The 13,524-nt window shown below is 57.2% G+C and overlaps 1 protein-coding gene across 1 annotated transcript; it reads left to right on the forward strand.

Annotated features, from left to right (window-relative positions):
• The first annotated feature begins 513 nt into the window (after nucleotides 1-513).
• ALPI (alkaline phosphatase, intestinal) lies at nucleotides 514-5,828 on the forward strand. Its single transcript, XM_064587248.1, has 11 exons — nucleotides 514-2,911; nucleotides 2,994-3,110; nucleotides 3,226-3,341; nucleotides 3,545-3,719; nucleotides 3,798-3,970; nucleotides 4,215-4,349; nucleotides 4,435-4,507; nucleotides 4,640-4,774; nucleotides 4,861-5,052; nucleotides 5,274-5,396; nucleotides 5,527-5,828. The coding sequence occupies exons 1-11, from the start codon at nucleotides 2,845-2,847 to the stop codon at nucleotides 5,826-5,828; spliced, it is 1,608 nt and encodes a 535-aa protein (XP_064443318.1). The 5' UTR covers nucleotides 514-2,844.
• The last annotated feature ends 7,696 nt before the right edge of the window (nucleotides 5,829-13,524 follow it).

A 13,524-nucleotide genomic window follows, 5' to 3' on the forward strand; every position in this document is an offset into this window, starting at 1 on the left:
GCTGCAGGCTGCGAATGTGGACAAACAGACTTTGTTTACCGCCAGTGACAAGTCATGTATGTTCGATCTCCAGTCCCGCTCAGGCACACGACAAAATTCACAAGAAACCAAGGCCGATCACAACTGATGACTACATGTCACCGTAAGAAGCACTAGCAGCTGCACTCCTGGCATTTATTACAGAGAAATGAAAATGCATGTTCCCCACCCCCCGCAAAAAACCTGAATGAATATTCACGGCAGCCTTATTCATAATCGCCCCAACTGGAATCAACCTAGATGTCTGCACTTGGACATGGGACTAGTCAAACACTGTGGTCTACCATCCCACAGAAAGACACTCAGTAATACAAAGGAGTCAACGATTGATCCATGTTTGGATGAATGTGGTGCTTTTCACCACAATCAATCAACGATTGATCCACGTTTGGATGATCCATGTTTGGATGAAAAAAAACCAACCCCAAAAGATTGCAGGATTCCATTTATGTAACTTATTTGAAATGACAACATTTTAGAAATGCAGGAGAGGGGCTAGGGACTGAGCAGGGGTGTGGGGGGGAGGTGAGGCGGTTGTAAAGCCATCTGTTCCTATCCGTGGGGTTGGAGCTGTTCCGTATCTCAACCACAGTGGTGTTTATGAACCCACACACGTGACAAGATAGTGTAGAACTTACACACCCACGCAAATGAAGTACATGTGAAGGCGGGGAGGAATCCGAATCGAAATCTGAAAATCTGTGGATTGCACCATTGGGGGAAATTGGGCAGCATACAGGGGATCTCTGTATTATTTCTTCAACTGCATGTGAGTCTATAAGTTATGTCAAAAATTCCAGTTGAAAAAAGGTATGGTGGGGAGCGCCCGGGTGGCTTAGCCGGTTAAGCGTCTGACTCTTAGTTTTGGCTCAAGTCATGATCTCAGAGTCTGAGATGGAGCCCTCCGCTGGGCTCTGCACTGGGGGTGGAGCCTGCTTAAGATTCTCTCTCTCCCTCTGCCCCTCCCCCTTCACTTGCGCAAGAAGCTCTCTTGCTTGCTCTCTCTCCCTCCCTCTCTAAAAAAAAAATAATAATCCAATTGAGAAAGGGTACGGGGAATTTACTGGAAAGAAGACTAATCTTGGAGTAACAAACCTTTCACCTACAGCCTGATAAAACCAATTAATTAATTAAGGACGTGCCCAGAAGTTAGTCTCCTCCGACCTTTAGCCAAGAATTTCCCTAACACAGCAAGACAATACAGGGGACAGAAGGAGCTATGGGGGACAATTCAGGGGCCAGGAAGGATGCCTCCCAAGGCGATACCTCTCCCCAGATTTAGAGGACAGCCAGGTCAGTGTGCTTGGCGAGCTGCTTGAGCAGAGGGGGGCTGGGCAGGGAGACACTGGTGGCCAGGACAGTCGCCCTGGTTTTGGGGACCAAATACACGGCTCAGGTGGTGAGGAGGCCAGAGCGCAGAATGGAGCTACATGGTCCGCTGGGGTGGGCGGAGCCGGGAGGAAGGTTTTTCTTCTTGGAATATTTTAAAAATTGTGGTGAAAAGCACCACATAAAAGTTACCATCTGTGCATTTGACAACTTCAGATGCCTAGTCTAAGTAAAGTCACCCAGCGTTTGTGCTTCTGCCACTTAGCATCATGTCCTCAGGGTTCATCCGTGGTGTACCGTGTGACAGGATGCTCTCCCTTTTTAAGGCTGAATAATATTCCATTACGTGGATGGACGGCATCTTGTTTATAGATTCACCTGGTGATGGACACTTGAGTTGCTTGGCCCTTTTGGCTACTGTGAACAATGCTATCAACATGAGGGTGCAAATATCTCTTCTAGACCTTGCTTTGAATTCTTTTGGATAGACACCCAGAAAGTGCGATGGCAGGATTGGAGGAAGGCTTGTGAACCAGCCTGGCTACTGAAACCTCTTAGCCCCCTAACAGACGTTGCACCTGCGGGTATGCATGGCCCCTGGAGAGAAAAGACTCGCCCTGGGTTCTATCTACGTGTCCAAGGGAGCAGAGATCAAGCTCATGTACACTGGGTCCCACCCCTCTCTGCCCCACATGCACGCACACACGCGCACGCACGCGCACACCTACCCCACGAGGCCGACCCGGCTCTCAGTATTCAAACACACAGACGAGGTTCCGCTCTGTCACCACCAGTCCCACCCTTTTCCACAGCACAAGAAGTCTGGGTCCAGGCTCCTGGGCGCGCTCTGAGCCCAACCCCTTCCCCACCTGCCCACGCCAAGCCCGGTCAGAAGGACCAGGCACCACATGCCTCCTTTCCCCTTCTCTCGGGGCCTCAGAGCATCAGGAAGCCAGACCCAGGCCCCTGGCCCAGGCTGCGTGTGTCCCACCCAGACGGAGCCTGCCCAAAGCTGGCTTTCAGCACTGAAAAAACGAGCTGAACGTAGGAGTAACGGTTCTCCCACCAGACTGTGAGCAAAGGGTTGGGACTGGCCCCTACGGGGACACGGCAAATGCTCCTTCCCCAAAGGGGACGTGCCCCCCCAATTCCCCGCGCTCCCTTGGGGTGACAGCTGGGATTATCCTGTGCTGGACAGACCTGCCCTCTCCAGGCCCCCTGCCCTGGGGCTCGCTCGGCCACACCCTGCCACTTCCCTTCTGCCCACAGGACTTCAAGTCACAGGGCAGGGCGGGGCCCGGGTGGCCACCGGGGGCAAGGGGAGGGACCCCGAGCCTTTTACAGCCCGGGGCCAAAGTCCTGGCCGGACCGAAGCCCCAGCGGCTCGTAGGGCAGCTGGTGCCCACGTTCTGGCGCCCCCGGGGCCCCAGCCTGCCCGGAGTCCTGGCCTCGCCGCCCCCCCGCCCTCCGACAGGCATGCAGGGGCCCTGCCTGCTGCTGCTGCTGGGCCTGAGGCCGTGGCTGGCCCTTGGCGTCATCCCAGGTAACGAGGCACCCCCCAGCTGCCCCCCACACAGGGCGCACTCCCCCGAGACTGACCTGGCCTCCCCTCTCCGCTCGGCCAGTTGAGGAGCAGGACCCAGCCTTCTGGAACCGCCAGGCGGCCCAGGCCCTGGACGCTGCGAAGAAGCTGCAGCCCATCCAGACGGCTGCTAAGAACCTCATTCTCTTCTTGGGGGACGGTGAGTGTGCAAGGCCTGGCCGTGCCCTGTGGCTCCCCGAGCCCTGGCACCCAAGGCTGCCAGTGGACACAGACCGACCTTGCGGACTCAGGCCTGACAAGGTGTGCTCCTTCAGGGATGGGGGTGCCCACAGTGACAGCCACTCGGATCCTAAAGGGGCAAATTAATTACCATCTGGGACCTGAGACACCCCTGGCCATGGACCACTTTCCGTACCTGGCTCTGTCCAAGGTAAGGGCTGGTGGCTCAGGGTGCTCCCCACCAGAGGGGTGGGGTGGGGTGGGGCTCGGGAGGGCGGCAGGAGGGGAGACCCCAGGAGGGTTGGAGCCTGAGTCAGGGGCACCAGGGCAGTGAGGGTGGGCCCCGGGGCCTGGGTCGGGATCTTGGGCGCCTGACAGTGTCACAGGGGGAGCTGAGGATGTCTCTGTCCCCAGACATACAACGTGGACAGACAGGTGCCAGACAGCGCAGGCACAGCCACGGCCTACCTGTGCGGGGTCAAGGCCAACTACCAGACCATCGGCGTGAGCGCAGCCGCCCGCTTGAACCAGTGTAACACGACGCGTGGCAATGAGGTCACTTCCGTGATGAACCGGGCCAAGAAAGCAGGTGGGCTTGGGGCCAGCTTTGCGGGCAGAGGCAGGAGGAGAGACCTCGGGGGCTCACCCTGACCTCTACCACCCGCAGGGAAGTCGGTGGGGGTGGTGACCACTACGAGAGTGCAGCATGCCTCGCCAGCAGGCTCCTACGCACACGTAGTGAACCGCAACTGGTACTCGGACGCCGACATGCCTGCCAAGGCGCGGGAGGAGGGATGCCAGGACATCGCCCAGCAGCTCATCTCCAACATGGACATTAATGTGGGACATGAAGGGCAGGGGGGGCGGGGTGCCGGCCCGGGGCCACAGTCCCGGGCAGCTGACAGCCTGAGCTCTGGGGGCTGGCAGGGTCTCCAGGAGCCTGGGGAAGGGGGGTGGTGGTGGAGAAGGTACAGCTGGGGCCAGACCATACCCACAGACCTGGCAGGGGAGCTGGAGGCTGTCTGAGAAGAGAGCAAAGGGCCAGCCAAGCCCCAAGCCCACCTGCCTAATCCTTTGGCTACAGGTGATCCTGGGCGGAGGCCGAAAGTACATGTTCCCCAAGGGGACTCCAGACCCTGAGTATCCAAGTGACGCCAAACAGAACGGAGTCAGGTTGGATGGGCGGAACTTGGTGCACGAGTGGCAGGCCAAGTACCAGGTGATGGGGGCTGGCAGGTGCAAGGGGTACAGCAGGGACAAGGATGAGAGGGCTATGGACTGAGGCTCTGTTCCACCCCTCCCAGGGTGCCCAGTATGTGTGGAATCGCAAGGCGCTCCTGGAAGCATCCCAGGACCCCTCTGTAACACACCTCATGGGTAATGAGCCCAGACCCCCCTCTTTCCTGCCCTGGCCTCCCGGTCCTCAGAAAGCCAAGCAGATACACAGATGTTCAGGCCACGGATCCTCCCCACTCCCCAGCCAGTCACCACCAGCCCCCTTTCCCACAGGCCTCTTTGAGCCAGGAGACACCAAATACGAGTTCCACCGAAACCAGACCCAGGACCCATCCCTGATGGAGATGACAGAGGTGGCCGTGCGCGTGCTGAGCAGGAACCCCCGTGGCTTCTACCTCTTCGTGGAGGGTGAGTGGCAGCCCCTTGCCCAGCAGAGGAGTGGGAATGGTCAGGGCGTTTGGGCATTGTCCACTTTCCCCGCGTCCTGCTTGCAGGAGGCCGCATCGACCACGGTCATCACGACGGCACGGCTTATCTGGCACTGACCGAGGCCGTCATGTTCGATTCTGCCATCGACAAGGCCAGCCAGATCACAAGCGAGAAGGACACCCTGACCCTTGTCACCGCTGACCACTCTCACGTCTTCTCTTTTGGTGGCTACACACTGCGAGGGAGCTCCATTTTCGGTAGGCAGGGAGCTCCATCTGCGGTAGCAGGTGCTGTTTCCCAAATTATATGGCAGAAATGGCTCTGGGTCTCAGTGTCCCCGCCTGTCAAATGGGGTAGTAGCCACTGCCTCGTCGGGTGCTTGTGAGGATTTGGCCAGCGCGTAGGCAACCTGGGCTGGGCACGCAGGGGGCCCCCCTCGCTGTGGTCGGTGTGCTCAGCAGGGCCCTCCTCCCCGCAGGGCTGGCCCCCAGCATAGCCCAAGACAACAAGACCTACACCTCCATCCTTTACGGCAACGGCCCCGGCGCCAGCTTCGCGCTCACCGGGAACTCCCGGCCCAACGTCAACGACAGCCAGAGCAGTGAGCGCCGGGGGCCAGCGGGGCGGTCGGGGGGCGGGGCGGGGCCGAGGGGTTGGGGGGCGCGGTGGGGGCCTCGCGGGAGGGGGAGGCCGCCCGCCCCGCTGGCCCTGAAGCCCCACCCTCCTGCCAGCGGACCCCGCATACAAGCAGCAGGCCGTGGCGCCCCTGCTCTCCGAGACCCACGGCGGCGAGGACGTGGCGGTGTTCGCGCGCGGCCCGCAGGCGCACCTGGTGCACGGCGTGCAGGAGCAGACCTTCGTGGCCCACGTCATGGCCTTCGCCGCCTGCCTCGAGCCCTACACCGACTGCGGCCTGCAGCCCTCGGCCTCCCCCACCGACGCCGCGCTCCCCGGCCCGGCCGCTGCGCCGCCGTCGCTGCCGCTGCTGGCCGGGGCGCTGCTGCTGGGGCTGCTGGCGGGCGCCGCGCCCTGACTGCCCGGATCGCCGCCCGGGCTCCGCCGCCCCCGCCCCCGCCCCCGCCCCCGCCCCCTCCACCTCCCACCTCCAGCCCCAGGCCCCGCCCCCTCCGCCCCCTCCGCCCCCTCCGCCCCTCCACCTCCCACCTCCAGCCCCAGGCCCCGCCCCCTCCACCTCCCACCGCCAGCCCAGGCCCCGCCCCCTCCGCCCCTCCACCTCCCACCTCCAGCCCCAGGCCCCGCCCCCTCCACCTCCCACCGCCAGCCCAGGCCCCGCCCCCTCCGCCCCCTCCACCTCCCACCTCCAGCCCTAGGCCCCGCCCCCGGCCCCCAGCGCGGGCCCCTCCCCAGACCTTCACCCCGATGGCGCGGGCTGTCCCGGGCGCCCCGCGGGCCGCGGTGGCGGCTTTCCGGGGCACCCATGGCCCCCCATGGGCTGTTCTCGACTCCCCACCCCCAACCTCAGCGCCAGGGTAAGGACGGGGGGCTCCGACCACCAGGCTCTGCCCGAGCACCAGGCGGACACCATGCCAGAGGCATCCCCCCCAGGGCCACGACTCGCGCAGACCCTGCAGCACACCCGTCTCTTGGCCTCAGTCTTCACAGCACCTTGGGGACCCGAGGACTCGGGCATGTCAGGATGCCCGGAAAAGGGTAGCTTCCTGTCACCCCCGCAACCGGCCCTGTAGCCACCTTGCTGGCTGAGGAGGCTGCTGGGGCCGGGGTGCTGTACCATCCGCCATGGGCACCTCCTGGGGCCCAGCGGTACTATTACACAGAGGGGAGATGCTGACACGGAATGGAGAGACTTGTCCCAAGTCACTTAGCTACTGGTGTTCACCCCCCAGTGCCCATTCCAGGCTGGGAGACCCAAGGAACATGCAGAGCAGGCAGCCCTAGAGCTAGCCTTGCCCCCTCCGGGAGACCATCGGGGTGCTGGGCACAGATCTGTGAAGAGAGGAGAGTCCCTCTCCTCCCGGGGCCTCTATTCTACTGAGAGAGACAAAGCAATAATCAAATAAACTGTTATGCAGGGTAAAGACAGTAGTGATATGTTCTAGAAAGAAAAATCATTAGTATATGGGAGCACAGAAGGATGTCTGTGAGTGAGGGGATGGGGTGGATAACTCAGGGAGGGGCTGCCTGAGGAGAAGACAGTGGAGCAGAGACAAGGAAGTGAGGGCTTGAGTAATGCAGGAGGAACAGCCATGCAAAGGCCCTGAGGCAGCAATCAGTAAGTGCTATTCCAGGCCTATAGCTGGATCAGAGAGTTGGGGTGGGGTAGGGTAGGGGGTAAAACCTGAGACATAAGGATGGGAGCAGGTGGGTGAGGACTTTGAACTTTATCCAGAGTGTGTGGTGTGTGATTGGAAAGCTTTGAGCAGGGGCATAACATGACCTGAATCTTGGAAAATATCACTGATTATTTTATGGATAAGAGTTTTGTTTTGTTTTGTTTTCGGGAAGGGGGTATAGGGTGGGAGCTGGGAAACCAGAGGGGAGGTGCAGACTCCAAACATTTCTGACCTCCATCCAAAAATATTCTGGAGCACCCGCTCCAATATAGTTGCACTTGTTGCATATCTAACCCACCCTGGGGGAACATTGAAAAGAATTTATGAAAGTTAAATCAGCTATATTTTTAAAGAAATTTTACAAAATTACAAATTTATTTGTACATTTGCAAAGGTGCAAAAAAAGCATTTTGCTCTCACTAGAAATATTAATATGATTATGCTTCTTTACTAAAATCTTTTTAAAAATTGAAGAATAATTGACATACAATATTGTATTAGTTTCAGGTGTCCAACACAGTGATTCGATATATATGTACAATAAGAAATGGCCACCACAGTAAGTCCAGTTACCATCTGGCACCATACTGAGCCGTTACAATTCTTATTTACTAAAATCTTGATTTTGCACTGTAAAACATTGATTTGAAGGCATAGCCCTTGGGGCAGTTTATTTCAATTCTGGACCTTAGTAGCTGTTATAAAAATATTGGAGCTGAATGGGAAAAGGGCATCATTAGCTAGGCTTGCTAAGCCATCATACTCATTTTATTTTTTATTTTATTATGTTAATCACCATACATTACATCATTAGTTTTTGATGTCGTGTTCCATGATTCTTTGTTTGCGTATAACACCCAGTGCTCCATTCAATACGTGCCCTCTTTAATACCCATCACCTGGCTAACCCATCCTCCCACCCCCTCCCCTCTAGAACCCTCAGTTTGTTTCTCAGAGTCCATGGTCTCTCATGCATCATACTCATTTTTTAACTCCATCCACCAGTCATGCAAGGACTCAATAAAATCCAGCTGCTATAATTTTGTCTTCCCTGTTGTCAATTACTTGGTCTTACAAGCTAATGGGAAGGTGTTGCATGTTTATGTTTCATAAATGGGTTCAAAGCCCAAGCAAACTACATTTTAAAACTCCACAGGTTGGGGTGCCTGGGTGGCTCAGTCGTTAAGCATCTGCCTTCAGCTCAGGTCATGATCCCGGGGTCCTGGGATGGAGCCCCCAAGTTGCAGGGAATCTGCTTCTCCTTCTCCCTCTGCCCCTCCACCCTTCTCATGTGTGCTCTCTCTCTCTCAAATAAATAAATGAAATCTTTAAAAAAAATAAATAAAACTCTACAGGTTTAGGGGCACCTGGCTGACTCAGTGGGTAGAGCATGCGACTCTTGATTTGGGGGTTGTAAGTATGTAAGTTCAAGACCCACGTTGGGGGTAGAGTTTACTTAAAAAAACAAATGAAATTTTTAAAATGTAAAACTCTACAGGTTTAAAAAAGAGATTATTCTGGGGTTAGTGTTAACGGTTGCACCACTTTTAATATCCTAAAAACCACTGAATTGTACACTTTAAATGAGTGAATTTTACGGCATGGAAATTACAACTAAATTTTTTAAAAATAGTTTCTGCTTCCAAGTTTTTTTTTTAAATGTGTAGGTTTTGTGAGTCAGACACATTGTTAGCCACAAAATTGTGTGTCCATGGAAACATTTTCAAACATTTGTTTCAACATCTTTACCTGGGAGGTGCAGATGCAGCGAAGGTGAATCTATTTTTCCAATAATTTTCTTGGGTGCCTAAAACTGTTAGCTCTTGTCTCCTCAAGAAATGCCAGCACCTTGGCCTTCAAAAGGAGGGCAAGCTCAGAGGAAAGAGAGGGAGGGGGATTCATGACAGCCCTTTTCAATTCTTTGCCATAAAGATGACTCGTTCTGGGACACCTGGGTGGCTCAGCTGGTTAAGCGTCTGCCTTCAGCTCAAGTCATAATCCCAGGGTCCTGGGATCAAGCCCCGCATCGAGCTCCCTGCTCAGTGGGGAGCCTGCCTTTCCCTCTCCCACTCCCCCTGCTTGTGTGCGCGCGCGCTCTCTCTCTCTAATAAATAAATAAAATCTTTAAAAAAAAAAAAAGATGACTCGTTCTGTGTGGTCTGGAAGTTTTCCTGGTCACAGCCAATCTTATTGCCAAGTATCATAAAGATTCTACTCTGCTAGAACAACCTTGACTTTATAAAGTTAACACCACTGAGGGCTCCTGTAGCCTTTCATTTGACCTCTGGCTTCTGGTTCTTTCCTTCAGTGGTTTGACAGGATAGGCCAGTGCATGAGTTTTGGAGGTGCTGCTATCTCTATATCTTTCCCTCATCCAGAAACCTTTAAAAAATCCTTCCCCGGTAGCTGTTCCATCGGGGCAGGGAGGGAGTACCCTGACACTGTTTTCCCCCCGTTTGCAATTGTTCTTATTAAACAAGGCATTCACCGTTGGGCACATATCTTCTCTGCTTTATCTTTCCTTTCCTGATTCACACACACACACACACACACACACACAAACATGGTTTGTGTATTTCATTATTGGACCAGAACCCAGCAGATACCTTAAGCTGAGATGTGTGGAAACCGTGCAGCAAACCTCCCACACTGGGTAATTTGCACTAACACTTCCTTCCAATCTGTGGTAGTGTTTCCTCCACATCTTTCAACAGTATTTGCTGACAGAGAAATGCCTTTCGGTTTGTCGGCAGATCATTTTCTGTTCATTGTTTCTGCCATTTTTACTGCGGCAGAAAAAAAAAAAAAAAAAACTAAGTGTTTGCCTGGTGGTAGGTGTTTTTTGTCTCATGCTATTATGCAAGAAACTTCAAAAGAGCTTTCCAAATATTTATCATTGCTTAGGGAAATATCAAAAAAGTACTGAGTTGAAAAGCACCTAACTTTAAACATCGCTGGGAAAAGCATTGCGGGGGTTTGTCCCCATGTTCTGAAAGCTTAGTTTTTAAATGCCTCGCTGTCCACGAGGATTTCTTCGTGCTGCTGTTGACTAGCATCTCAAGGCCCCAGCAGCCTGGCTCGGTTTTGTTTATTTTGTATATTGGGGGCTAATTTCTCATCAGGTCTGCACCATGGGTAATGGCGACGAGCCTGTGTCCGGAGGGGGGACGTGTGGTTGCTGCCACTTCTGGGCTTGCTTACCCCGTGGGGATTATCTGCATTATTTGCAATTTCTTTACAGGACTCTTTTGGAAGCTGCTTGATTGTTTTTGGAAGATTCGTTTGTTTAAAACTAGACCACATTATCCATAAATCCATTTAGGCAGACACACTAAACTCTAACACATCACGAACAACGGACAGTGAGCAGACGGGGAGGGGATGCCCCTCATGGAGGGGGTGTCCCTCCCTGAACACCCTCATTCTCGTCCCCTAGGACACCCGCAACCAAGGCGGGGGTGGGTGCCCGGATGACAGGGTACAGGGGCCAGCAGGGAGCTCGATGTTAAATATGAACATACTGATTCCCGCGTTAGGGTGGTCCTGCTCAGGGTCGCGGCAAGGCCGCAGATGGATTAAGGATGGCAGCACCCAGCACACGCCAGGCGCTCAGGAAGGCCCAGTGTCCCTTTAAGCAGATGGGGGACCCCGGACAGGACTCGGGCTAAACAGCTCCCGTTGGCTGGGGGTTCATCTCCACTGGCAGGGCTCAGACAGGGGCCCGGAGGACGCCACAGGTCCAGCCCCCTCGGCCCACGGCCCCCGCCCCTGGAGTGCCCCGCACCCAGCCCAACACGGCTCAGGCAGCTGCTCCAGGATGTGTCTCTCAGGAGGCCCCAGACAGGATGCCAGGTGTGCCCTTGTCCTGACCTTGAGGCTGACATTCCCATCTGATGCTGTGAGCCGCCCACCTCTCCTTTCCAGAAACAGGTCTCCCCCCCGGTGAGCATCTGCATGCCAGGCTCTTGTCCCTGTGAGCCTGCCACCACCAAGCCCCAGGCCTCCAGGAAGCTGCGTGGTATTTTCAATGGCACCCTCCGATCTAAAGGGGCCCAGGGCCTGCTTACCCCAGCCGAACAGAGCTTCAGCAACTGCTGCGTTGCCCACAGCAGGCCAGAGCACTGACAGCAGGCAGCCGGGGGTCCCCTTGGCGTAACCTTGTCGCTGGGGAAGCCCAGGCTGTGCCAACGTGCCGGACGCAGGGACCAGGGACCAACTGTGAGGCCCCCTAGCCGCCCCGCAGGGAGGAAACGGCTGCTCCCCCCGCCCCACCTCTGCCCCAGGCCCAAAGGGTGAGGCCACCCACCGTCCACCCTCACCCGGGACCACCCAGGCCCCGCGGGGCGCCCTGTCCTTGCCCTTCCTTTGCTCAGCAGCCTTGCAAGTCCCCTTAGCAGCCAGTGTGGCGCTCCCCTCCCTCCCTGCCCAGGGCTCCTCAGGTGAGAGAGAAATGGCGGTGTCTGAATTTCGTGGGCCCTGTCCACGCACCAGGACTCTGTGCTCGGGGTGCCCCTGGCTTGAGGTCCCTCTGACTGGATGATCTCTCTCCGTTTTCCCTAAAGAAGTGTGAGAAGCCTGGAAGCCCCAGGTCGCAGCGACATCTCCGCCGTAGCCCAGGGAGGAGCCGTGGGGCTGAGGAGTCCAGTGGCTTCACAGGCTGCCAGACCACCATCCTGCCGGCATGTTGGGGGCCCCCTGGCTGGAACGCACCGTGGGCAGCAGGCTCCCGGCCGGTGGCCAAGTCCCACAGGCTCTCTGGCTTCCCCCTGAACCAGCCTCCAGGCCAGGAGACTCACCCTCTCCCAGGGGCCCATCCCGCCAAGCCCAAGCCCCTCTGGCCCCCTCAGCTGGGCACAGAGGGAAGGAGGAGGGACCCAGCCCCAGGAGCGCGGGGCTTCCACACCCCTTCCTGAGGTAGAGCGGAAGTGACCCTGGTGGGCCTGCTGGTGGCGCATCCCCAGGCCCCGCCCACCCCAGGCCTCCCCTGAGCTGGACCGAAGACAGGAGGGATGGGTCTTGGGTGCAGCGGGGAAACTGGGAGAGCCCCTGGGGCACTGGGGGCGAAAGGGCTGGGCCCGGGGATTCCGATTCCCGCCAGGATCCCCCGTCGGATGGCTGGGGTGTGGCGTGGGGTTTTGATGGTCCCAGACACCAGGCCCCACCCGGGTGGGCGGCAAGGAGAGAACTATCCTCCTGCTCCAGCTGCCAGGGGCACGTTGTAGGACGGCAGCGGCTGGCGGATCCAGTACACCCGTGCCCAGCCCAGAGGGAAAGGGGCTTTGAGGGGAAACCAAGGTAGTCCGTAGACACAGCACCTCTACCAGGCTCCCAGTCCCTGTGGGCCCCACCTCCACCCTTGCGGGGCAGCTCTGCCCTGGTTAGCGCGGCCTCCCGTCTCCTGAAGAAGAGCCCCTGGCCCTTGGGGAACTCGCCTGTTCCCATGGGGTCCTTCTAGGGTCCTGCCTCTTCTCTGTAGAGCCCCCACCCCGGGGCCACAAGATTCCCTGCCTCTACTCTGGCCCCATCCGCGGCGGCGTGCGTGTGCTTTCTGTCTCTCACTGCCCAAGGTTGGCGTGCCCGAGGCTCAGATACAGGAGCTTTTTAAGTGTCACTCCAGGCTGAGACGGGGACAGACGTTCCCTGAGCCTGACAGGAGCTGGGCTGGCAAAAGATGCGCCACCGCAGTGGGAGATGGGGATGGGCCACACCGGGCAGGGCGGGGGGACTGTAGGCTGTCCCTGAAGTAAGAGAAACAGACCCGAGGAGGAAAGGCAGGAGGCCCACTGGTTCCCCCCTCTCTGTGGACACCTCGGGTAACCAGTGGGGCTGCTCCACAGATGTCCTCCCTGCACCCCCACCCTCCTGTTCACGATGGGGCAGCCCTTCCTCTTCCCGCCCGCCACGGGCCATGCCTGGAGCCTCACCACCCGCCCCTGACGCTCCTTTCTCTCTCATCCCTGGAGCCTCCTCTTCAGACTGGAGGATGACTCAGTGTTGCATGGACTGGCCCCCCAACTCCTGGCTCCCCTCTCTCGGACATGCTGAGGCCAAGGCCCGGGCTTGTGACGGGCTAAGGGATAGTGCAGAAGCTCCCGCGGGGGAAGCGAGTCCCAGGATCGCGCGGGAGTACAGACCACTGGCTCGGTGTCCTGGCACCCACGAGCCTGGTCTGGGGGTACCCCCAGAACTAGACAGGAGCCTAGGCAGGTCTACGGGGAGAGGAACGGGAGGTTGGGGGGAAAGACAGAAGAGCCAGGGAGGTGGGACAGGAAGGGACAAGGTCTTGTCCAGGGTCCCCGTTGTGTGCAGGGCCCGAGCCTCCCCACAAAGGGGCCCCTGCAGCCCCACCTGCTCTGGGGACCCTGAAGAAGCCAAAGTGATAGTACAGCACTTTATTGACCAGACTCAGCAGCAAGA

This window comes from Mirounga angustirostris, unplaced genomic scaffold (assembly GCF_029215605.1).
Source record: "Mirounga angustirostris isolate CCGP_5_RB_7025 unplaced genomic scaffold, mMirAng1.0.hap1 SCAF_3, whole genome shotgun sequence".
NCBI lineage: Eukaryota > Metazoa > Chordata > Mammalia > Carnivora > Phocidae > Mirounga > Mirounga angustirostris.